Source organism: Chelonia mydas, chromosome 6, assembly GCF_015237465.2.
Source record: "Chelonia mydas isolate rCheMyd1 chromosome 6, rCheMyd1.pri.v2, whole genome shotgun sequence".
Lineage (NCBI taxonomy): Eukaryota > Metazoa > Chordata > Testudines > Cheloniidae > Chelonia > Chelonia mydas.
In genome coordinates this window covers 48597613-48624646 of record NC_051246.2, presented here as the reverse complement: position 1 = coordinate 48624646, position 27034 = coordinate 48597613, and the positions used below count along the sequence as shown (strand labels likewise).

Genomic DNA, 27034 nt, shown 5'->3' with positions numbered 1-27034 from the left:
TACCGCTCCTTTGTTTTGCTTGTGTTCCTTGTCCTTGGTTTTGTAGCTCCCCTCTAAATCAGTCTCAGTAACTGCTGTGATCTGATTATTCTGGTATTTGGCATAAATTGTTGGAATACTACCAACTACCACTTTGTGTGTATTTGGCTGGCTAAACCCATTCTGCTAATGAAATTATGATCTCTCCCTCAGCTTGCTCAGATGGTTCACCTAACACATTTTTCTCTTCCACATCTTCCTCTATGCATATGATACATGTGTAGCCTTTGCCTTGCCCTTTCTTTATGCCCATCCTTCATTAGCATATATACCAATAGTATTCAGTCTTTTTATCTGGCCAAATGTCAGTGGATTTTTTAGTTACAGTACTTGCCAGCCTGTTGGAAAAGAGAGTGTAAGTCTGTCAAATATGGAATATATGCCAATTGTGACTTACTTCATATTTTAATCTCAAAGGGAACCAATTTCTAGGTTATGTCCATATGTAAACATAACAATGGCAAGCATGCATTTGTCTAACTTGAGGCCTGATTCTGTTTCCCTAGTTCACACCGGTTAATACTATAAAAAGAGCCAAATTCTGCCTGGCACTTACAAAGGGGTGCACATTTATGTAAGTAGGTACCAGGAATCTTCCCACCCTAGCATGGCCGATGTAAGGGTTACCACAGTTGCAGTCCTTGTTCCCAGGAGTTCACAGTGACTGCTTTGTCCCTGCTCCACAGCAACTGAAAGGGGGAGGTGGAGCCATGATTCCACTCTCAAACCAGCCAAAGGGGGCTGTAATTTGCACCTCCATAAAAGGGTGTGGCATTTGGTTTGTAGCATCTGTTCAGATAGCCTTCCGTGAGCAGCCCCAATGATTTCAAAGATGCTGCTACCCAGGGCTTAAATTCTCATATAGTATTTCTTGGAGTCCCAGATTCAGCTGTGGTGTAGGGGGTGTCAGGGCTTTAGCCCCATGGGTTTGAAAATATTTACCAGAGCTCCGCTCCAGACAGCTCCAGCTGAATTTAAGCCCTGCTGCCACCCTAACACGTGTCAAGTAGTAACAATTTTAGTGGGACTAGTTGACTAGTATTAATTTAAAGGAAGGATGGCAGACTGATATCCCTTTGAATTCATGCTTCCTAGATAATTACTGTGGGTTCAGTTGTCACTCTAGAGCATAGCCCTACATTGGGGATATAGCTGGAGCAGATTACTTTTTCAACACATGTGCCTTTGTAGCCCAGGCATCCAGATAAGGGTCAGCTACCATCTTTTTCTGTATGAATTAGTGTAACTATGTAGTGGTTTGAATTGACTGCAGAATTTAGAAAGGCTGTGGTTTACTTTACCACTGCAGCACACTAAAAACTGGCATCACAGTATGATACATAAAGTGCATCCCCTCATCTCTGGGCCACAGCTGAGTGTATTGGGATCAAAAGAATTGCCATACTAGATCAGACCAATAGTCCATCTGGTCTGATGTCCTGCCAGTTATACAACAACTTGCCTATGGGGGCAAGTTAGTAGGTGGCTTATATCCTGAAGCATGAGAGCTGACATCCCTCGTAAATCTTAGCCAATGTAATGATAGATATTCTTTTTATTCATATAAGTATATATATTATTCCATATATCCCATTTGGCAAACTTCTGTTTTCTTGCTTTGATTAACAGCTTCTTCCACTGTGACTTGTTTTGAAGCACTCCTGCATTATTTGCTAACTCTGAGCAGGCTGAAATACATATTCTTTTTCTGTTCTGCTGCTCCTTTTGCTGCTAATGGAACCTATTTCAACATCCTCAATATTTCCCCTACAAAAAAATTTAAATACCTACATACATAAATCAGGGTAAAAACAGCCAGGAATACTCTCAGCTAAGTGTACTTACTTTTGGCCCACTTCTAGATCTGTGTGCTGCCAGATTAAAGAGGTCAGCTGCCTAGTGAACTAATTGTACAGATGCTTTTAAAGCACTTCTGGAGATGGATTTTCTCTTACAGAAGATGCTGTTTGATGTTTGCTGGTGCTGCTTTCTTTATGTGACATTGGTAAGGGAGCGATCCATCCACTTGGATAATTCCAGTCAGATGTTTCTCTCGCCAAATATTTGGCTCCCAAAGAATGAAAGATAAATGGAGAGAGTTCATTCGTTCTTTCGTAAAGTAAAGGGAAGATAGGTTGAAGGAGAAGGGGACATATTGAAGATTGTATAACTATGGATAAGGTAAAGTGTTCAGTAATACAGGCAGAAAAAAAGAAGGTGCATTATACTATGTCAGAGGCACAAGTATATAAAAAAGAACAAATTACCCTTGATATGTCATTAATCAGTCATGTCAAAAGAAGAACTGCACACAATTTGACTTTGAGAGAGAGTATTTCTTCATAGTCTAGTGGGCATTGCTCTTCAAACTCATAGAAACATCTACTGTTGATTGAATCTTCTTTATTGGGACATGGCATCTGAATTAGTAGATTCTCTTTATGGTGATGATTGCATTACATTTGGGAGTATAAGGCATCCAGTGAATCATAGGTAAGTCATGCCAGAGTTCCAGTCTGCAATTCCTGGTACTGTGAAGAGTTATGGTTTTGTGCTACTTTGCAGCAAAGACAGAGCATCATCGAGACAACTACTCCAGCTCTGTGAAAAAAGAGTTGGGACCTAAAGGCCGAACCATCCCACTTTCCCTGACTGTGTTTGGGTTGGTCCCTCAGTAAAGGTACTTGAAAGCACAAGGAAGCCCGTGTCAGCACATTTAAACTGGACTCAGGCTCCTTGTGATCAGCAAAAGCCAGTGAGGGATAGCTGAAGCCGCTCCTCACAGAAATCAATTCCTCCCTCAGACTGTGTCTGCCCTTTATGGGAGAGCATAAGACGGACAGAATTCCAGTTCTTGTGCTCACAGGACCACAGGTACTGCCTGGCTCTCTGCTCTCTATCCTTTTGGGAGCATACAGTGCCCCAAAAGGGAAGAGGTAAAGCCATGGCTGACTGCACAAGGGGAAATAATCTGAATCCTGTAGGGATGTATGCAACTTCTGAGCGTCCAGGAATTTTGATAGAAATTCTGCAGTATATTCTGGTGCTCTCCACTAAGGGCTGTGCGTGTAAGGCATTGTGGAGCCCTCAGAGGGGTTGTACTCTCAGCAACCCTAACACCTGCAATAGTCTAATGTGTGCTGAATAAACTTTCACTTGATGCCAACAGCCAGTCCTGTCTCTAAACTCTTCTTCCTGGGAATGGCCACAGATAATGTGGAAGCTAGCCGACTTCAGCAATATCTCCTATCATATGACAATTTAAGGATTTATCCTGCCAATCAGGCTTCAGTCTTGGTTTTGGCACAGAGATTGTGCAGATATTACTCATGAGCAACCTTTTCAGGACTATTAGTAGGCACTGGGTATCATGCTTTGGTACCATGCATGGACTGGCTACAGAGCTTGCATATACACACCAGGTGTGTTCATCATAAGACTCTTTAATGCTCTTCCAGATATGGCAGAGGTTTGTTTAAATTATTGGTTCTCAACCTGTGGTCTGCGGATTATTAGGGGTCTGCCAGTATAATTGAGAGGGTCCGTGAACATGCAAGCAACCGGAGGTCACATGCCCCCAGCACCATTTCTGCCTTTCATTTTTCCCTGTTCCCTCAAGTGCTGATCATAGAATCATAGAACTAGAAGGGATCGCGAGAGGTCATCTAGTCCAGTTCCCTGCACTCGTGGCAGGACTAAGTAGTATCTAGACCATCCCTGACAGGTGTTTGTCTAACTTGCTCTTAAAAATCTCCAATGATGGAGATTCCACAATTTCCCTAGGCAATTTATTCCAGTGCTTAACCACCATGACAGTTAGGAAGTTTTTCCTAATGTCCAATCTAAACCTCCCTTGCTGCAATTTAAGCCAATTAAGGATTCTTGTCCTATCCTCAGAGGGTAAGAAGAACGTTTTTCCTCCCTCCTCCTTGTTACAACCTTTTATGTACTTGAAACTATGGCATGTCCCCTCTGTCTTCTCTTTTCCAGACTAAATAAACCCAATTTTTTCAATCTTCCCTCATAAGTCATGTTTTTTAGACCTTTAATCATTTTTGTTGCTCTTCTCTGGACTTCCTCCAATTTGTTCACATCTTTCCTGAGATGTGGCGCCCAGAACTGGACACAATACTCCAGTTGAGGCCCAATCAGTGCGGAGTAGCGCGGAAGAATTACTTCTCATGTCTTGCTTACAATACTCCTGCTAATACATCCCAGAAGGATGTTTGTTGTATTTTTGTTTTTTTTTTGTTTTTTTTTGCAACAGTATTACACTGTTGACTCATCTTTAGCTTGTGGTCCGCTATGACCCCCAGATCCCTTTCCGCAGTACTCCTTCCTAGGCAGTCATTTCCCATTTTGTATGTGTGCATCTGATTGTTCCTTCCTAAGTGGAGTTCTTTGCATTTTGTCCTCATTGAATTTCATCCTATTTACTTCAGACCATTTCTCCAGTTTGTCCAGATCATTTTGAGTTTTAATTCTATCCTCCAAAGCACTCACAACCCCTCCCAGCCTGGTATCATCCACAAACTTTATAAGTGTATTCTCCATTCCATTATCTAAATAACTGATGAAGATATTGAACAGACCTAGAACTGATCCCTGCGGGACCCCACTCATTATACTCTTCCAGCATGACTGTGAACCACTGATAACTACTCTCTGGGAATGGTTTTTATGAGAAGGTCATGAGAGACAGCATCAAAAGCTTTACTAAAGTCAAGATATACCACTTCCTCCCTATTCACAAGGCTTGTTACCATGTCAAAGAAAGTTATCGGGTTGGGCTGAGACAATTAGTTCTTGACAAATCCATGCTGACTGTTACTTATCACCTTATTATATTCTAGATGTTTGCAAATTGATTGCTTAATTATTGCTCCATTATCTTTCCGGGTACAAAGGTTGATGTAGAAGGGCAGAGCAGGGGTGTGTCTCTTTGGTTAGCTGCTGCCTGCTTGTGGAGTCAATGGCTGTGAGGCAACCCTTTCTGATGGCAGAGGGAGATCTCTCTTTGCAGTGATGCTGCAATTTTGGATTGCACTCTCCCTCCCCCCCGCAGCACAACCCAAACAGGCAGGATGGCCCACTGAGGGGATGGTGGTCTCTCTCTCTCTCTCTCTCAACCTCACTGTGTGGGGCTGGCCCGAGCTGCCTGGCATCAGTGCTTGCCCCCTGCAGTTGGAAAACGTGTCTAGGAACAAAGATGCTAATAAATTGAAGAATGCGCCAGTATGAAAGAACGCCATTAAAAGGCGAATTACAGATGTTGCAGCTGACATGAAAGACCAGTTATTACACAGGATTCAAGCAAGCGGGAAATACAGCTTATGACTGGACGAATCTTTGGATGTGTCAGGTCAGGTTCAGTGTTTGGTTTATGTGACACATTTATGATGGGAAAATCGAAGAACTGCTGTTTTGCAGATCACTACTGACAAAAACAAGTGATGAGAGTTTTAAGTGCCTGAATAATTTCATGACGAGCAATAATCTAGACTGGGGGCAGTGTTATGGTGTGCACAGACGGTGTTTTTGCAATGACAGGGAGGCATAATGTGATTGCAAAAAAATTACAGATGTTGAACTATTCGCAAAAGTAACTCATTGTATGCTTCACAGGGAGAACCTAGTCATGAAAGAGATGCCAGATGACCTGAAAGATGTACTTGACAAAACAATAAAAATTGTTAACTTTATCAAAGCACACCCATTAAATGCACACATTTTTTTGGCAATGTGTGCAGAAATGGGTGAATTGCATCACAGCTGTCTCATTGAGGCCAGATGGCTTTCCAGGGAAAGGTTTTGAATCCTGTTTTTGAGGATTGTGAGGCTCTGAAGGTATTTTTGGAAGAGAAAACACAAATCAGCAGATAGATTCTCAGGGGAGAACTGGCTGGCTCAGGGTGCTTATCTTGTGGATATCTTTGATCACCTGAGTCAGCTTATTATTAGCATGCAAAGGCGCCTTTCAATTTTTTGTCACACTGTCAAACAAAGTGACTGCATTCATTGAAAAACCGGATCTACAGCAGAAATGAGTGCACAAAGGAAACATGAGTGCATATCAAGAATTTTTGAACTTTGATGAAGTCAAGGCCAACTGCCCGGCTTTGTGCTTTTATGACAAAACACAAGGATTCCCTTCTTTACCAGTACAGAACGTACTTCAGGGACATGGTAAGCAATCCTGAAATGATGTGGATCACAAATCTCTTTTTATCTACTTATGTGGAATTGCTTGAAATGATTCCTAAAGAGGAGGATGAATTTATTAAGCTGAAAAACAACACTGATATGAAACGTGCCCATGAAACCATGCCTGTTGCTGCGTTCTGGTTGCATGTGTCTGGTGAATTTCCCAAACTGGTTAACCGTGCTCTGCAAATCCTCCTTCCCTTTGCTACCACCTACCTTTGTGAAAATGGATTCTCAGCCCTTACCAGCATTAAAAACAAACACCGTTCAAAAATGAATGTTGAAGTTTACCTTTACACTTGCCTAACTGGAATTACTCCTCAATTGGATAAGCTATGTGCTGCCAAACAAGCCCAGGGATCACATTAGTATCAGGGAAGATGTCAATATTTTAATTTGATGGGGGTTTTTTAATTGATCTGTTTAAATAATAGTAATTTCTCTACAGTAATATCAATGATAACTATTAAAGTAACGTGAAAGAAACAAATTATGAGCAACAAAATAATGAGGGGGGAGTTAGGGGGTCCTCAAGTTTGTCTATTTAAATTTACGGATCCTTGGGTACAAAAAAGGTTGAGAACCAGTGGTCATCTCTAAGGTGCCACAAGTACTCCTTTTCTTTTTGCGAATACAGACTAACACGGCTGCTACTCTGAAACCTGCTTTATATCAGGTATTTTACACACACTGCCACCTAATGGCTGAACAGTATAATACAGTTTAGCATTCCCTTACATCTCCACCTTTAAATTTTGTGTTTCAGCCATTTACAATATTACACTGTCTTTGAAGTTCAGTAGGTATCAGTCTGTTAAGTGTCTCTGAATCATACTGGCTTTCTAATTACATGACCCAAATCCATAACAGCTTGGTCATCTGGCTGGCTGTTAGTTGCAGTGGTTGGCTGTGGTTGGTCTAGAATTCTTGAGTCGTCGTCTTGTTCTGCATCTGCCATCTGTAGAGTTCACTCTGATTGTTTTTTCTGAGGAACAAACTGCAGTTGTTGACGGTTTCTGTTGAACTCTCCACTGTCAATCACATATGATCTAAGCACTGAATTCATTTTCTTTACAGCAGCTAGAGTTGTCCATTGTTTTTCTCCATTCAATTTGACATGAACATGGTCACAGAATCTAGAATTGACCATTCTCTAACTGAGTGGTGGTTTTTGTAGAAGTGTTTATATGCTCTTAGCCTTTTTATTCGATTTGGCTACTCTCTTCATGTCTTGCCACTTTGGAGATAGCTTCATTTCCAATGTTGGAACAGTAGTTCTGAGTTGTCTTCACATCATGAGTTGTGCTGGACTATATCTAGTAGCTGCTAGTGGTGGTGTTCTGTAATTCAGATGAGCAAGGAATGGATCTTCTTTCTGTAAGATTTTCTTGGCTGTCTGAACAGCTGCCTCACCCTTTCCATTCATATTGCGGGTAATGTGGCCTGCTAGTAATATGGTCAAAATCATATTTTGTTTGGAGCAACTTAAATTCTGTTGCAGTAAATTGTGGTACGTTGTCCATTGCTCATTGTTCTGGAATATTGATGTGAACAAAGGTGCACTTCAGTTTCTGAGAACACTGTGGTATGTTATGGCTTTCAAATACATTATTTCTATATACCTGGAAAAATAGTCCACGATGACCAGGTAATGATGTCCTCTGAATTTGCATAAATCTTCCAAGACTGTCTGATAGAGGTGGTGGTATTAAAGGTTCTTATTGCTGTGTTGGTCTGTTCATTCTGCAGTGTTCAAATGCAGATGCTTTTTTCTGTATGTCCTTTGTGGATGAGATTTAGGATTCCTCCTCTCATTTCGTTTGGAATTACATTGTAATTGCCTTTAATCATGAGTCCATTCCACTCATTTCATTTTCCATTCACCACAAAGTAGTCTCCAGTCACTTCCATAGTATCCTTTAGAGACGTGGGCTGGCTGCCCCTAGAAATCCCTAAAGCTGCACGTCAGTCAAGGTTGCTTTTTGTAGCTGGAGTAGTCTCTTTTCTGACTTTGATGTGTATGTGTCTACAGTATCCACATATGCCTTTACATCATCATTGAGCTCATGGGTAATTGAGCATGATGCTGGGATCCTTGACAGAGTATCTGTAACTATCAGATATTTCCCAGGAACATATTTAGCAATTGGGTTAAATCTCATTAACCTTAGCAATAGATATTGGCATCTCAGTGGTGCTTTTCTTGTAAGGAGGGTTACAAACAGTTTATGGTCTGTTATCAGTGTAAATTAATCCAATCCACACAGATATCCATGAAAGTTCTCACCTGCACATATGCTTGTCAAACTTTCCTTTTCAGTCTGTTCATATTGTTTGTCTGCTTCTATGCAAGATCAAAATACAGCTGTCTTCCACTCAGAGCTACTCAGTTGCAACAATACACCACCTAGGCTATTGCTGCTTGAAGTTCCACTGATTATTGTGACATCAATGAGAACTGGAGCTGTTAAGATAATTTTTTACCTTTTTGAAGGTGATTTCTTGATTTGGCCCTCATAGCTAAGATGTGTTGGACTTTAACAGTTCAATCAGTGGTTTTGGCACTGTAGAAAGGTCTTACAGGTATCGACCAAGGTATACCATCCCAATTATGTGTCTCAGTACTGGTACATTAATCAGTGCATTCAATTCTCAAATTGTTCCTACTTTCTCAGGGCTAGGATTGAATCCATCTTTGTCTGTCTTAAAATCTCGATTTGGGGGTAGGTATAAAATGCACTTTTCCTTGTTTAACTTCAGTCCAGATTGACTGATTAGGCTTTGGACTTCATGGAAGGTTTTGTTGTGTTCTTCCATCAAAGATCCGTATATCAGAAGATCATCCATGAATACTACAACTCCATTTGTGTTAGTAAAAATTCTGCTACCTTTCTTTGGAAAATTTCAGGTGAACTGGTACTCCCAAAAGGTAACCTTCAAAAGCAAAATCTCCAAAAGAGTGTGATAAATGTAGTCAGTTTGCTAAATTCCTTGAGCCAGAGAAAGTGCTAGAATCCGCTTGAGGCATCCAGCTTGGAGAATATTGTCACTCCTTTCACTTTGGGGAGGAAGTTATCCAGTGTTGGCAGGATATATTTTTTTCACTAACGAATGATGTTTCATTAAGTCTTTTGAGAGACATGCACATTAATATTTTTCCACTTTTCATTATAAGTGGCACATTGGGGCATACTATGTTGTTGGCTCAAAGATTTTCTCGATTATCCAACCTGCTCCATTCTCTTTAGCTCAGTTTCTACTTTATGAAACAATGGAATAGGAATTCAGTGATGTGTATGTACTCTCTATGGTTCAGCATTGTCTCTTAAGGTGTACTGGATCACCTTTCAAAAGTCCAGTATCACCAAATATTCCATTGAGATCTTCCACCTTGCTCGCTAGGCCCATCATGGCTGCCATGCTGCGGCTGAGAAGGCTTTTGGTCTGTGATCATATCATAAATATAAAGGGAAGGATAAACACCTTTAAATCCCTCCTGGTCAGAGGAGAAACCCTTTCACCTGTAAAGGGTTAAGAAGCTAAGACAACCTCGCTGGCACCTGACCAAAATGACCAATGAGTAGACAAGATACTTTCAAAGCTGGAGGAGGGGGGGAACAAAGGGTTCTCTCTGTCTGTGTTGTTTTTGCTGGGACCAGAGCGGGAATGCGGGTCAGAACTCCTGTAAAAAGTTAATAAGCAAGCTAGTTAGATATGCGTTAGATTCTGTTTTGTTTAAATGGCTGATAAAATAAGTTGTGCTGTATATTCCTGTTTTTGGGTCTTTTTGTAACTTAAGGTTTTGCCTAGAGGGATTCTCTATGTTTTGAATCTGATTACCCTGTAAGGTATTTACTATCCTGATTTCACAGAGGTGATTCTTTTACTTTTTCTTTAATTAAAATTCTTTTAAGAACCTGATTGCTTTTTCATTGTTCTTAAGATCCAAAGGTTTGGGTCTGTGTTCACCTATGCAAATTGGTGAGGATTTTTATTTTGGGGGGGAAGACGTTTCCAAGTGGGCTCTTCCCCTGTTATATTTGTTAGACGCTTGGTGGTGGCAGCAAAAAAGTCCAGGGACAAAAGGTAAAATCGTTTGTTGCTTGGGGAAGTTTTAACCTAAGCTGGTAAAAATAAGCTTAGTGGAGTTTTCATGCAGGTCCCCACATCTGTACCCTAGAGTTCAGAGTGGGGAAGGAACCTTGACAGGTCATTTGACCACATAGACTCTGAATGTATAGCTTTTGTCTTTTAAGTTGTTTCTGTGGTGAACTGGCCCATTTTGTTCCCAGGGCTAGTCAGAGCTGTGTCAGGTGACTTCAGCTTTGGGAAGGGTTGAAGATGATTGTAAGTCTCTTCTAAGATGATTATTAAGTCAGCTTCTAAGTCAATATTAGAGTCCTAGTCTTGCCATGAATATTCAGTTTCACTCCAAGAGATGGATCCCAGAAACAATGGATCTTGATTGTATATAATATGAGTCAACTCCCTGACTGCAAACAGCTGCAAATGTTCATATTTCATGTATGTATTACATCATGTGCCTTTGGCTGTATGTGCATCATCTCTTGGGCTCTGATTTTTTTTTTTTTTTACGCCTTTTGCGTGTAGGCTGGAATTTGTCCCTCTTAACCTGGGAGTTCTCTCTCTTTGTGTCGGGGTTTTTATGATAATGACTTTTTACACTTAACTGTCTGTTCTATAGCTTCTAAGCTAGTTTCAGGTTTTTACAAGCTGCTCTTGCCTTTTGTTCTATTTCACTAATTCTGACTTTTGCTATCTGAATAGTTATGGCTATGGTTAAATCTCTTCAATTGTAGCTGCTGTGAAATATTTTTGTCTGCTAACCCAATAACCAGCCTATCTTTGATATTTGCATGTTTTGCATTCCCAGAATCACAGTTTTCAGCCACTGTAAGCAGAGCTCTTATAAAACATTCAGCATTTTCTCCTGGTTCTTGAATTCTCTGGTGAAAACATGCTCTTCATAAACCACACTTCTCTGGGGTATAAAGTATGCATCAGACATAGCCAGACCTCTTTCATAGTCATCCTTGTGACTGTCTTCAATAAAGTCAAGGAATTTAAAGGTATGCTCTCCTTGCTTCCCCATAGCATAAGTTAAAGATATCTCTAGTTTCTTTGGGCAGCTTTGTAGCAATGCAAAATCTTGTTTCCAGTCTCTCCATTCTGAAGGTTTGTCAAAGCTCAAGTTCTCTGGGGCACTGAAGAGTAAGCTGTGTGATAGAGCTCCTTCTCTGCCTCAGTGGCTTCCGTGCTTCTGCTTAGCATCAGGCCAGGGTATTCCACTCTCCCTCAGAATTTCCCCATGTCCCCAGGGTTACTGTCTACACTTGGCCTGAGCAGAGTTCCTCCCGGGCTCCTTGATAGGGGGAGGGGAGCCTTTTTGTCTCTGGTAGCCCCTCCAGGCCTGGGGGCAACAGACCAGACACTCAGTTCAGTCTCTCCCTTCTGGCGGGGTCTCTTCCCTCAGACCTCTGGGCCTGGAAGGGCTGTTCGCCCTGTTGGGCAGGGTTTTCCCTGCCCTTTGCCTCTGTACCTGTGGAGTTTCCCACCTAGTGCTTATCAGTGTCTACACCACCCAACTCTCCAGTAGCATGCCTCGCTCCCACAGCTCCTTTCACTTGTCCCTATCTGGCTGGAGGCGAGGCTCTTAACGGGTTCTGGCAGGCCCCTTGATTGGCCTGAGGTGTCCTAATTAACCTGGAGTAGCCCCTGTTCAGTTACCGGGGGAGCAAGGATCTGCTTATCCTGGGGCTAATATACCTGCCTTCCACAACTCTCCTGTATCCATCTGACCTGACCCCGTCACACATGTTAATGTCACATCTGGAGAATGACATGGTGTCAGGAGTAAACTAAGAACAGAATGAACAAAGCAACAAAGAATCTCACCTACTTCCCCACTTCTGACACCATATCATGCTCCTGTACCAAATATGGACTGGATACAGAGTTTGCTTATACACACCAGATGTGTTCATCATAAGATCCTTTAATGATCTGGCAGGTATGGCTGAGGTTCCTTTAAATAAGGTATTTTGCACCCAGTGCCACCTAGTGTCTGAATAGTATAGTACAGTTTAGCGTTCCATTACACTTGGGAAATAGAAGTAGAAGAGCTGCCAAATTCCTTTCAGGTAAGCCTTCGTTTTTTGATGTTGGGGTTGAGAGAATCAGGTGAGATACTTTGAGATCCAAAGCTCTGCATTTCTGCAACCTTCCCACTGGCTGTAGGGCTCAGGAAGTGGTTCATTCCAGAGCAAGTCACCACAGTTCCTTTTGTCTCTTGGTGAGAGAAAGAGAATTTTGGAACTCTGTATTCAACTTGGATAATGATCAAGGCAGAATTTCCCTTTCATACAATGGTCAACATGCTCCTGTTTTGCTTCTAATGAATAACACATGAGTGTCAGAAGCCTCACTCCAGTTCCTGAAGTAGGGACACCAGTCAGTTGCTAACTATGAGCTTTTTGGTGGGGCAGCATCGAAAGGACAAAGGAGACAGTCCCCTTGCTCTCAGTGCCTGTGCCCAATGCAATTACAGGCAAAATCCTGTTCCGCCCCTGCGGTCCCAGGATGGAGCATGCCCAATGCAGATGGATTTTTGGTGAATTTAGATGCCAAACTCTAACAAGCCTCTCCTGGGCGTCTGTAAACTGAGATTTTTCAGAGCCCTTAACGTATTTGGGCAAATTTTCACGGGGACAGAAAAACTCAGATTCCTGACATTAGGGCCACTCTTCTGCCAAATGTCAAGCCCCTGCTTCAAAGCACAGAGTTATTAAATCTTCTCAATGAAATAGTTGTACAAACTTTTTACCAAGGGTGAAACAATGTATTTTTTCTCAAATCTTGTTCTAGGAAGGACTGAACAACTTTAGTGGAAACATTCCAGAATAATTCAGCCTTGAGCAGAGACCTGGCATTGGTTGTTTCAGCCCAAATGGTTAAAGTTTGGCAAAGCAACTGAAATCAGGGTCTTATAACAAGAGGTATTGACTTACCTTACTTTAGGTGGTGCTACCAACTCTATCTATAATGCTGCAGACTCTTTTCCCAGCAGTTAGAGAAAGTAACCTTCAAACAAACATCTCTGCTTTCATAGCCACTATTTTTGGGGGGGGAGTTAACAGGATGATTCCATTCCTTGCAAACCCAGATTAAAGGGTATGTAGCCAGTTGGCAGAATCACCAGATCTGGAAGATGATTAATTATCTTACTACTAGCAGAGTTTGTGCCTTTCCTCAGGCCTTTCTTTTACTGAGCCATAAACAAAGGATATAAATAAAAACAAGCTAGTCAGAACAGTGGGTCTGAACTTCTTAGAGATCTTTTTGGCGAGCAGGGAGGGGCAAGGATACACCCCAGGTAGCTGTTGCTGAAGCCTCTTTTCCTCTGCCTTAATATCCCCACCCTCGATCACCCATGTGACAAGCAGGTGTCCATGCATTGGGGTTTGGGTGCCTTCCTTCCTCGCCACAGGATCGTTAATAATGTATCACTCAAAGCATCACTATATTGACATTATCACTGTGTGATGACATTGCAGCTCATCAGTGATGTAGCATCGTGGTGATGTGACAAATTGCAAAATGCTGATTCAGTTGTGATGCTCCCTATGCGTACCTACCTAGCCACTGCTTGTTCTTAGCATGAAGCGGTCTTGTCTGTGCCTGTAGTAGTTCCAACTCCCTCAAACTAACAGTCTCTGGCCACACAAGCACTGCCTTTCTGGTATCTGCAGAATCCACCCTCTCTGGGCAAACTGGTAATAGGCACACAACAACCCCCAAGTCCTCAGAGTGTTCCCTGCAGTGTCCAGCCTTTAACCACTGGACACTCACAGAAATTAGCAGGTAAGCTGTCCCCAAAAGGAACAGTGCATACAAGAGCTTGTTTGTTTCAACTGACGTTCAGCTCCAATATAACAACACAGCACTGAAATACATGTATAGCAAAAATAGTCATAAGTTTATTATAGAGACAAGTGGACGAGGTAATATCTTTTATTAGGCCAACTTTTGTTGGTGAAAGACACAAACTTTCAAGCTACATGGAGCTCTTCTTCAGATCAACTTTTGATCTGTGTGTAGTTCTTGTATCTTTCACCAACAGAAGTTAGTCCAATAAAGTATATCACCTCACCTACCTTGTCTTTCTCATACCTTGGGCTCAATGCAGCCACACCAACACTGAACAAAATAAGATTATTATCAAAGGCAAAGTTTAAGAGAGAGTAAATAATGGAAACAGAAATGGTTATATATAAAATAAAATACAAACGTGGATCTACACTTATCAAAAGTTATCTTTCCTATTTAATAGAGTAGATTTCCCCCGAAGGATTCATTCTTTTGGAGAGCTAACAGGTTTTCAGTCAATTCAGGATCCAAGTGTTCATGAACACCCCCACCTTTTTCAAGACATTTTTTTCAGGGAATGTAAGGGGAGTTTTTCTTGTGGTGCTTGTTTGTGTTTTTTTTTTCTTTTTTTTTTTTTTTGTGGGTGGTGGTGTTTTGGGTCTGGTTTGTTTTTCCCAGATTAACAGGATTTAGGTGGCAAGGCTATGACAGATACAGAGGCAGCAGTGGGAGTGACCCATGTAGCGGAAGACACAATGAGGATGACTGGATGTGGAAGCTGTGGTATGTACATGATCCTGGAGGGGGCACCTGGTAAGAGTTTTGTCTGTATGAAATGCCGTCTGATAGAGCTGATGGAGGAAAAGATCCGAGGTTTGGAGATGCAGGTGGAAAGTCTGGTAGAGTTTAGGAAGGGGTTTGAGCAGAATATGGAGCAAAGACATGAGGTATCTGAAGGGAAAAGCTCAGACTTGCAGGTGGAATCAGGGCTGGGGAATTCTGAGGGGAGACTGGGTGAGGAAAGTGGTCAGTGGAAGCATGTGACTAAAAGAACCAGGCAGAGGAAAAGACGGGCTAGTGAAGGAGAAATAGAGCTCAGGAATAGGTTTGCAGAGTTGGAAAATGAAGAAGGGGTTCAGCAGGTAGTCACTGAAGGTGGAAGGGCAAGGAAGAAGAGAAGAGTGTCTAGTCCTATAGGAAAAGGGGAAGAGTTAATGGAGATTATACCAAATATGAGCCCCAGGAGGATTCAGGATGGGTTAAAGAGGATTACAAGGGAGAATAGGAATGGAAAGAACTTGCAGCCAGAGGGAACAGGGGATAAACTGGAGAATAGCACCATCACTAGGAAAAGGCAGGTCTATGTGATTCTCTTTACTGAGAAGAACAGATAGGCCTGTAACCAGAGCTGATCCAGAGAATAGGAGGGTGTGCTGTCTTCCAGATGCTAAGATACGGGATGTAGACCTGAGGTTGAAAAGGATTCTAAAGGGAGCAGGAAAGAATCCCCTAATTATCCTTCATGTGGGAACAAATGATATGGCTAGATTCTCGCTGGAAAGTATTAAGGGAGACTATGCTAGGTTGGGGAAGACGCTTAAGGAAATCGAGTCTCAGGTGATCTTTAGTGGGATTCTGCCTGTTCCTAGAGAAGGGCAACAAAGGTGTGACAAGATTATGACTATCAACAGATGGCTTAGGCAGTGGTGCTATAAGGAGGGCTTTGGGATGTATGGCCACTGGGAGGCATTCATGGACAGAGGACAGTTCTTTCGGGATGGACTTCATCTGAGTAGGGAAGGAAATAGACTTCTAGGATGGAGGCTGGCACAACTGATTAAGAGAGCTTTAAACTAGGAATTAGGAGGAGATGGTTGGGAGATGTCCAGGTAATCTCCATGCCGGATTTTAGCATTGAGAGGAAAGAAAACAAAGTAAGAAAGGATACAGCTGTGGGTAGGAGGAAGAGCAGTGTAGATACCAGTCTAATAGGTTATACTGGCTGTAGAATGACCGTGCCTAATAGGGTACAGAATGTGAGTGAGGCCAAACAGCAAAAATTAAGATGTTTGCACACTAACGCGAGGAGCCTAGGTAACAAAATGGAGGAATTAGAGCTACTGGTGCAGGAAGTGAAACCAGATATTATAGGGATAACAGAAACACGGTGGAATAGTAGTCATGACTGGACTACAGGTATTGAGGGGTATGTGCTGTTTAGGAAAGACCGAAATAAAGGTAAAGGTGGTAGAGTAGCATTGTATATCAATGATGAGGTAGAATGTAAAGAAATAAGAAGCAATGAAATGGATATGACTGAGTCCGTCTGGGCAAAAATTACATTGGGGAAGAAAACTATTAGAGCCTCCCCTGGGATAGTGCTTGGGGTGTGCTATAGACCGCCGGGATCTAATTTGGATATGGATAGAGCCCTTTTTAATGTTTTTAATAAAGTAAATACTAATGGAAACTGTGTGATCATGGGAGATTTTAACTTCCCAGATATAGACTGGAGGATGAGTGCTAGTAATAATAATAAGGCTCAGATTTTCCTAGATGCGATAGCTGATGGATTCTTTTAGCAAGTAGTTGCTGAACCGACTAGAGGGGAAGCCATTTTAGATTTGGTTTTGGTGAGTAGTGAGGACCTCATAGAAGAAATGGTTGTAGGGGATAGTCTTGGCTCAAGTGATCATGAGCTAATTCAGTTCAAACTGAAAGGAAGGATTAACAAAAATAAATCTGCAACTAGGGTTTTTGATTTCAAAAGGGCTGACTTTCAAAAATTAAGGAAATTAGTTAGGGAAGTGGATTGGACTGAAGAATTTATGGATCTAAAGGTAGAGGAGGCCTGGGATTATTTTAAATCAAAGCTGCAGAAGCTATGGGAAGCCTTAATCCCAAGAAAGGGGAAAAAATTTATAGGCAGGAGTTGTAGACCAAGCTGGATGAGCAAGCATCTCAGAGAGGTGATTAAGAAAAAGCAGAAAGCATACAGGGAGTGGAAGAAGGGAGGGATCAGCAAGGAAAGCTACCTTATTGAGGTCAGAACATGTAGGGATAAAGTGAGACAGGCTAAAAGTCAAGTAGAATTGGACCTTGCAAGGGGAATTAAAACCAATATTAAAAGGTTCTATAGTCATATAAAGAAGAAAACAAAGAAGAAGTGGGACCGCTAAACACTGAGGATGGAGTGGAGGTCAAGGATAATCTAGGCATGGCCCAATATCTAAACAAATACTTTGCCTCAGTCTTTAATAAGACTAAAGAGGATCTTAGGGATAATGGTAGCATGACAAATGGGAATGAGGATATGGAGGCAGACATTACCATATTTGAGGTAGAAGTGAAACTCAAACAGCTTAGTGGGACTAAATCGGGGGGCCCAGATAATCTTCATCCAAGAATATTAAAGGAATTGGCACCCAAAATTGCAAGCCCATTAGCAAGAATTTTTAATGAATCTGTAAACTCAGGGGTTGTACCGTATGATTGGAGAATTGCTAACATAGTTCCTATTTTTAAGAAAGGGAAAAAAAGTGATCCGGGTAATTATAGGCCTGTTAGTTTGACATCTGTAGTATGCAAGGTCTTGGAAAAAATTTTGAAGGAGAAGGTAGTTAAGGACATTGAAGTCAATGGTAAATGGGACAAAATACAACATGGTTTTACAAAAGGTAGATTGTTCCAAACCAACCTGATCTCCTTCTTTGAGAAAGTAACAGATTTTTGAGACAAAGGAAACGCAGTGGATCTAATTTACCTAGATTTTAGTAAGGCATTTGATACGGTGCCACATGGGGAATTATTAGCTGAATTGGTTAAAATGGGGATCAATAGGAAAATTGAAAGGTGGATAAGGAATTGGTTAAAGGGGAGACTACAACGGGTCCTACTGAAAGGTGAACTGACAGGCTGGAGGGCGGTTACCAGTGGAGTTCCTCAAGGATCGGTTTGGGGACCAATCTTATTTAATCTTTTTATTACTGACCTCAGCACAAAAAGTGGGAGTGTGCTAATAAAGTTTGCGGATGATACAAAGCTGGGAGGTATTGCCAATTTAGAGAAGGATAGGGATATCCTACAGGAGGATCTGGATGACCTTGTAAACTGGAGTAATAGTAATAGGATGAAATTTAATAGTGAGATGTGTAAGGTCATGCATTTAGGGATTAATAACAAGAATTTTAGTTATAAGCTGGGGATGCATCAATTAGAAGTAATGGAGGAGGAAAAGGACCTTGGAGTATTGGTTGATCATAGGATGACTCTGAGCTGCCAATGTGATATGGCTGTGAAAAAAGCTAATGCGGTCTTGGGATGCATCAGGAGAGGTATTTCCAGTAGGGATAAGGAGGTTTTAGTACCGTTATACAAGGCACTGGTGATACCTCACCTGGAATACTATGTGCAGTTCTGGTCTCCCGTGTTTAAGAAGGATGAATTCAAACTGGAACAGGTACAGAGAAGGGTTACTAGGATGATCCGAGGCATGGAAAACTTGTCTTATGAAAGGAGACTCAAGGAGCTTGGCTTGTTTAGCCTAACTAAAAGAAGGTTGAGGGGAGATATGATTGCTCTCATTAAATATATCAGAGGGATAAATACTGGAGAGGGAGAGGAATTAGTTAAGCTCAGTACCAATGTGGACACAAGAACAAATGGATATAAACTGGCCACCAGGAAATTTAGACTAGAAATTAGACGAAGGTTTCTAACCATCAGAGGAGTGAAGTTTTGGAATAGCCTTCCAAGGGAAGCAGTGGGGGCAAAAGATCTATCTGACTTTAAGATTAAACTCGATAAATTTATGGAGGAGATGGTATGATGGGATAACATGGTTTTGGTAAATAAATATTCATGGTAAATAGGCCCAATGGCCTGTGATGGGATATTAGATGGGGTGGGATCCGAGTTACCCAGGAAAGAATTTTCTGTAGTATCTGGCTGATGAATCTTGCCCATATGCTCAGGGTTTAGCTGATGGCCATATTTGGGGCTGGGAAGGAATTTTCCTCCAGGGCAGATTGGAAGAGGCCCTGGAGGTTTTTCGCCTTCCTCTGTAGCATGGGGCACGGGTCACTTGCTGGAGGATTCTCTGCTCCTTGAAGTCTTTAAACTATGATTTGAGGACTTCAATAGCACAGATATAGGTGTGAGGTTTTTTGCAGGAGTGGTGGGTGAAATTCTGTGGCCTGCGTTGTGCAGGAGGTCAGACTAGATGATCATAATGGTCCCTTCTGACCTAAATATCTATGAATCTATGAAAGAACAAAATGTCTCCTTGCATTCTATTTATATTCTTTAAAGTTCATTTTTTCTCCCAGAGACAGGACAACCCACTGTAGTTTCGTCTCCATTATTTTTCTATCCTCTTGCTTACTCCATATGCAGTTTTGGCTTACATTGTATTGGCTTGCAGTGCTTAATTTATATAACGGATAGCAAGACAAGTGAACCAACTTCCTTTGTCTGACTCAAAATCTGTTTGTCAACCCTGCCTTGATTTAGATTTTAGAACATAGGTTTAGTACATATATATGTCTTCAGTATAATCAATGCAGACATTACACAATGATTATGAGGATCTGTGTGATTCTGGCTTTCATTTAAGATCTCACATGACATTCTTAATAGATAACTATTATGAAAGCAGTGTGCTAGATGCAGTGAGTTTGTCAGGCCTGATAGGACAGTTACAGAGCAGTGAATTCTTTGCCGGCTAGTACCAGTGGGCCTCTGTGTAACAGCAATGTCATCACATTTTGCTGTAAGCTCCTCAATACTGTGAGGCCTGGGTCTTTTCCCAGTGGTCAAAGCCTCAAAAATGGCAACCCTGTTCATAAACCACTTCCAGGAGGAGCATTCTTTGGTTAGCTTGAAGAATAGAAAGAAAGTTAACCAGTTTCTGTACAGATCTAGAAATAAGCTTCATTCTAAGAAACAAACATGTCATATTCACAGAATCAATTATAGCAGTAAGGAAACACAAGAGACAGTCCTTCCTAATTGAGGTTGTAGTCTACCTTCCCTACATATGTGTATATCCCATTGGCTCTAATAAGTCTTATTTATGTGTATTGCAAGTTATGAGCAATAAACCTCTGTCTCTTCTCCTCCTCCTCGTGTCCCTTCTATTTATTTGAATGATCTGTCACTTTAGTGAAATAGTATAGTATATGCTGTTGATAGACTGTTTACTTTTAGATGGTGAAACTGATTGACAAACAACAATCTGTTTTTTTCTTTTCTGTATGACACTTGCTTTTTGTAACCGCTTTGCAGCAAATACTAATTATCTTCATGCCACATAGAATTTTAATGTTACTTCTGTAAGGTCTCCACTTAGCTATCACTTTCAAGCAATAAAGATTGAGATGAAACTAGAGTAGATAAACTTCCAAATGACTAATACATGGAATATATGCAGCAGGAAATAGCAGATATTATTGGGCAAGTGGTTCCCCCATTCCTAGAATTCCTGCATTCTTCCATTACCATTACCATTTTTATACAATATTTTAGGATTCCCCTTCCCATACATCGTCACCAAAACAATATGCAGTGCTACAAGGTATATTGATAGAGTGACAGATCATAGCAAAGGAGATATGATTTGCTTCTCTCACCTTAAGCAGTTACAAATTACAAGATACATTTTCCTAATGTTTGGTATTTTATTCATCTTGTTATTCTTGTCAGTACTTTGCCCCCTCCCCCGCAAAAAAAATCGAAAACACCTCATCTGTTATGTAACACTTTAAGTCTTTTCCTACTGTTTGTAACATCTCGATGCCAACACTCCATCTGTGATTTTAGCTTGCTGATGCACTTTGTGTTCTGTTATTAACACAGATGCTGAGTTCTGTTTAAATATTAATTTTAGCTTCCACTCGCTAGTGGGGCTTAGGCCACTGAGTGCCTCAAGAACTGCAAGTGTGTTGAAGAAGGGGCAGGAAATATGCTCTTAAGAATGTGCTTCGCACTGGGACCATTCTTGCTCTCAGTGAAGTCCTTGCCAAAGCTTTCTGCGGGAGCAGGAGCAGACTCATTTTGACCTCTCATTGAAAAAAGTAAGAATAGTGTTAGAACAGAAGGCCTGATTCTGTTCTCTTGGTGTAACAGCATTCAGTTTGGTGGAATTATTCCTTATTTATAGTGGTAGAAAAGAAGAACCAGAAGCACTGTTTATAAGAATGGGCCTGATACATTGGTTTTCTTAATCATAATTACTGGACAGTTAAGTTTAGGGCAGGGGTTCTCAAGCTTTTTCATAGTGTGAACCATATCTCAGTAGAGAAGTTGTCTCATGGTCCATCTCCCTTCCTGTTTTCAACTGTGGGGCCCACTTAGCCTCCCTTTTGTGATTACATAACTTCTTTATGTCAACTGCTTAAACAGAAATCAAGTTCAGGAGAGTGCTGTATTTTGTAGGCTTTCAATTAAATTTATAAGCTGGAAGCAAGGAGGAGGAGCCAATACGATGTGTCCACCACCAAGGGCACCACAATTGCAAAACTCCTACTGAGTTCACTTGAGCTAAGATCAGCCCATTAAAATGTTGTTATACTCAATTTTTTCCCCTCTATCATTTGCACCAGGTGGATATTAATCTTTTATTGGAAGGGTGGTTTGCCATGAGGGCAGTTAGGTAGCCTTCCATACCAGCTACCTGGATTCCTTTCTCCTTTTGTTTGCAGATGGGTTGGATTTTAACATTTTGAATTCTGTTTTCTGTTATACAGTATTTGGCAGACTTTCTTTGGCACCTCACAAATGTATAATAAATGTAGAAATTGTGTTTTACAGTAGCCTGCTTTTCTCTTTCAGCATTCTGTGAAGAGGGATGCAGATACGGTGGGACGTGTGTGACCCCTAACAAGTGTGCCTGCCCTTCTGGATTCACAGGGAGTCATTGTGAGAAAGGTAAAACTCTCTTGGAACCATTCTTTTGTAATAAGAAAAAGATTACTTATATGGGCAACTGTTGCTTCCCATTGTTTTAGATTCTGGATGTTGTTCTTTCTCCAGTGAGTGTGTACATTTTGATTATTTGGTAATTGACTTTCCCTACCTGGAACACACTGTTTCATTTAACATTGGTAATATAAAAAGATCAAGGCAGTGCCTGCCACTGTTTACAGTGGAATTCCTTAGTGCTTATTAGAGATAAAGCCAGATGAACCAGAATTGCCACACCTGTCATGTCTGGTATCATCTGAAGGTGACCTTCTGATTTTCTCTCAATCTGTTGCAGAAATTAGATCTAAAATTGGAATGTTTGTTTGTTTGCTTGCTTGCTTAAATTGTCATTAAATAATCCCACTGGCAATTTCCTGTTGCACTCTTGGTATTTGATTCAAACATGAAGTTACTGAGATCATCATCACTCACAGAATTGAAAATGTACAAATGTATCTAAGTGATGCTGGTCAGACACTCTTCAGTGCCATCCCAAGTCTTTTTCTTTCCAGGCTATTTGGTATTTACACATTGTAATATTTACTGCACTTCACTATCATCATCATTCCTCTCAAAAATTCATCTCAGGGAGAGACAGATTTGGAAGCATATGATGCATCTGATGTCTGTGCAGATATTGACTAACTCGAAATGCCAAGAAAGGGCTAGATTGTCCCAGGCCCTTGTGCCAGTCTCTGGCTGAGGGAAGGCAGAACAGGTCTTCCACCCCTCCTTTTACATCCCATTCAAAGGCTACCAACAATTGCAGTCTCTGCACTGAAGAGGTTGCAGGTATTTTTCCCTCCTACTGGCTTTAGGGGTGCAAACCAAGCCAAGTGTGAGGGTGGGGCGAGAAGAAAGTATGGCTGTGCCTCTGTTGTGCTAGCCAGAACTGTCCAAATTTGCATCCTGCTGAGGGAATGAGCATGCTGGGGGAAAAATCCCAGCAGAACCCGCAGGGGCTGTATGATTCCTCACTACCCTTCCCAGTGTGGTTTAGTGTAATTTGCACAATCTGGTCCCAAATGTTTATTATGGAAACTAAAGAACCTATCTGCAGAATAAAGATGATTGTACATGAACCTCTCTTGCTAAATAGATGTTTATTATAAGGGAAAAGAGAAGTAGAAAGAAGCAATCATCCAGAGACTGATAAGATGCGTACATCGATTTAGATAATTAAATGCTTTAAAATGTGTAAGAGATCATTTGGGACAGATTCTATGCCCCATTCTGTTCTCTTTGGGCTGCTCAGATGGCACACAGGGAGCAGAGACTGGCATCATCCCCCAACCTGGGGATTTCTTCAATTCCCTCTGGGTTTAGAGGTAGCATAGATGCTCCTACACCACTCTCTCCACAGCTCATGACTCAAGGAATAAATGTGGGCGTAGTCAGCTGTGCTCAGCTGGCAGATGGTCTCTTGGGGGCTGTTGTCAGCTGGCCCATGTTAGAGCATTCCCAGCTGCTCTGTTCTGCACCTTGGGCCAGAGTTGTTATTGGCTTTCTGACAACACTCTCCCCTGGGCCCTTTTTTCTGTGCATTCAGCAGAGACCCTGGTTCATTTTGCCTGTTACTAATAAGAAAGGGATGCCAGAGGAAGATGTAAACCTGTTTGCTCAGGCTACCCAGACAATAGACTTTAGATTTTAATTTCTGTGTGTTTCAGTTATAAAGTTAACATTTGTTGACATACTTGTTTGGTACCTGTGTTGATGGAAATACAAAAAGATCAGATGACTTGCTTAAGGTTCACATGGAGTCAATGACTCTCAGTTAGCCCCTTGGGGCATGTCTACACTGCATCTCTGGGCAAACCTCCCAGCCTGGGTCCACAAACTTGTGCTTCGCACTAGTGCACTAAAAATAGCTATGTAGGTATTTGTTTTGGGCTGGAGCTCAGGCTCTGAAGCCGGGGTGGAGGGGGAAGCGCGCTTGAGAGCCCAAACCCCAACGCAAGCCCCAGTGTCAGAGCAATGTCTACATAGCCATTTTTAGTGTTAGCACAAGCCTTGCTAACACAAGTCTGTGGACCTGTGCTGCAAGGCTCACTCCCAGAAATAGTGTAGATATGCCCTGGGCTCCTCTACTCTCTGTCCCTTTGTTTCACCAATGAATCTTAGAGTTTCCTTCTTGTAGGGGTTCTAGGGGCCTCAGTGAAAAATTTTGATTAAGGGCTATAGTCTTGAACTCTTAGATTTTACTGCTGGAGAGGTCTGTGTCCAGCACTGTTGGAACCTATACTTTTCATCACTTATATGTTCTTCTCACGTCAAATAACAATATAAGAAAAGTCTTAACTATCTCTTGAAAAGAAAATAAGTAGATGAGAGAATGAATGGATGAACAGGACAAGCAGGAGGCAGATCTATAATTTCATAGGCTATCACCTTAAGAGTAAAGCGATCAAGTGGCGAAAGAGTGACAGTGGCAATACTTCCGTTGTGCAGTGAAAACATGGTTATTACCCTCTTCTGAACATTTAGGGATATATTTCAGGAGAAGAAAAGGAGGATTTGTGGCACCTTAGAGACTAACAAATTTATTTGAGCATGAGCTTTTGTGAGCCACAGCTCACTTCATCAGATGCACACAGGAGAGTGGCTACCATTTGGCAGATACAATCTACACAACTGTGAGCTATGAAAGGGGAGCACTTTGTTGTGGAGATATGTAGGATGTGCCACTGGGTTGTGGAACTGGGAGCTGTTGCATAAAGCTGATCTAATCATGAGTGAAGTTTATGAATCTGGTATGCAAACTGATTGCAGAATGAAATGGAGCTCTGCATCTGAGAAATCATTGCATATATGTAGTACTAAAGATATGTCTGATTTTCAGATGTGGCCTCCCACATTGAAGGCACAAACAAATGTGTACACATTTCAAGTCACTTACATGTCTCGCTAACTGACTCTATGAAAATCAGGATTATGTAGTAATAATTTCACCCAGAAACATGTGTGTCTGGGAAAATTACAAGCTCAAAATTGAAGGCTGTATTGAGACACTTTTACAAAACAGGCCTCCAGTGCCCACCTGCCTGAGAAGCTTTGGAGAAAATAGCAGATTTGGTAAAAGGAGAATTAAAGAGAGTGGGGTTACTTCATTGAGAAGTTCTTCTCTTTCACCATAGTGATGTCCAGCATGATCTTTGTGTCTCTTCTAAATAGGCCTGTATTTTTCTGCTGTGTGTGATGCTAAAAATAGCCCCCTCTGTATACTTAACATGTGGTGGTACGCTCTCCAGGACTGCTATATCGTCCAAAGAGAATACAATAGTCCTACACTACTTTAAATTAAATCTTAAATGTTTCTGGTGAAATCTTCTGTGGAAGCTCGTTGTAAACTGATACGCAGCTGAAGCAAAATGACATTTATCTATAATGTGTTCTGTTCGCCACACTGCGTTTGAAGATGTCCAACAACACAGCAATTCCATATATGTTGTTTGTAAGATGAGAGGGCTTTCCTCATTGGCTAAACTTGCTCTGACCCCAATTGTCTTTCGCACGGAGAAAAGTGTAAAATGAACTGGCAATTAAAATCCCCATTGAAAAGCAGGTGGCTTTATTTTTTGAATGTGAATAGTCTATAATTCATCTGTTTAGGCTGCCCTACTGAAGTGATGATATCCGATTCACTGGTTAAAATTGAAATGAATACAGGCGTTTAAGTCAAAAGGGCAAATATATAATGCAGCATGATGTTAAGGAAAATTTACCATTGCTGGTGGCATTTGCAATCTAGATCTGAATTAAGGAAACGTTACAACCCAACTATGGGACTACCTTTCCATGTTGCAGCTCAGGTGTACTTGCAGATATTTGCAGACATAGGTACTGTCAGATAATTTTTTTTCTAATGTTTAATTTTCTTGTTGGACATCCCATCCCATATTGCTGTATTAGAAGCATGATCCTCCGCCCCCTTTTCTATTTGGCAGTTAGTGTCTGAACTGTACCTCTATTTTGAATAGAGATCAAATTTAATGGGTTTTTTTGGTTTGCTATCAAGGGGGTAGGCTAGATGATCCATCTGTGATCATCGTATGAAACACTTAAAATCAGATTCTGAGACCTGTGCTCGTGTTGAATAGTACCTTACTCCTTGAGTGGTCCCACTGAACTCTAGGTGAGAGAGGATGGCAGAATTTGTGTTAGATAGTGTCTTGGCATGACAAAGCATATTTGCTAGTATACCAGCATCGACTCCAGATGCCTTTTTACTTGACATTTAATGAAAAACAGATGAAATAAAATGATTGTGGATCCTACAGAAATAGCTGCTACTGTGTACTCTTTCAGTATCTCAGTGGTGGAAGGCTGAAGTACATTTTTTAAAATGGTAATTAGAAATGTAAGGGGATACCAGTCTCTTAAATCAGTGGGTATGTGCCTTCATGGGCCAGCAGCGCAGTGAATTTGGCTCCTTAAATATTTCATTCTCACTGAAGAGCAAAGACCTTTACAACAAGCAAACCAACATGAAATGCTTTAAGTATATCGGAAGCAGGAAGGCTGCAAGAAAATCAGTGGGTCTGCTGGACCTCCAGTAAGATAAAGGAATAATTAAAGGCATAACAAAAAAGCTAAACAATTTCTTGTATCAGTCTCCACAGCAGAGGATTTTGGGAAGATACTTACCGCAGAGCTACTCTTTTCAGGAAATAAAGATCAAACACTATCGGGGAGAGGAGGTTAACAGAGGAGGTGCTGAAACAAACTGATAAATGAAAGGTTTCAGAGTAGCAGTCGTATCAGTCTGTATCCGAAATAGAACAGGAGTACTAATTAGCCTCTTACTACACCTTTTCATGTTCTCTGTATGTGTGTGTATATATATATCTTCTTACTATATGTTCCATTCTGTGCATCCGATGAAGTGGGCTGTAGCCCATGAAAGCTTATGCTCAAATAAATTTGTTAGTCTCTAAGGTGC

The 27034-nt window shown here is 41.3% G+C and overlaps 1 protein-coding gene across 11 annotated transcripts in view; it reads left to right on the top strand.

The window, feature by feature from the left end:
- Positions 1 to 27034, top strand: part of NELL1 (neural EGFL like 1) — a 409663-nt gene that overhangs the window by 295688 nt on the left and 86941 nt on the right. For all 11 annotated transcript variants that reach the window (XM_007067928.3, XM_043548858.1, XM_037899951.2 and 8 more), the window contains one exon: positions 21961 to 22056. In XM_007067928.3, coding sequence (XP_007067990.2) covers positions 21961 to 22056 — 96 coding nt within the window. The remainder of the gene's footprint in view (positions 1 to 21960; positions 22057 to 27034) is intronic.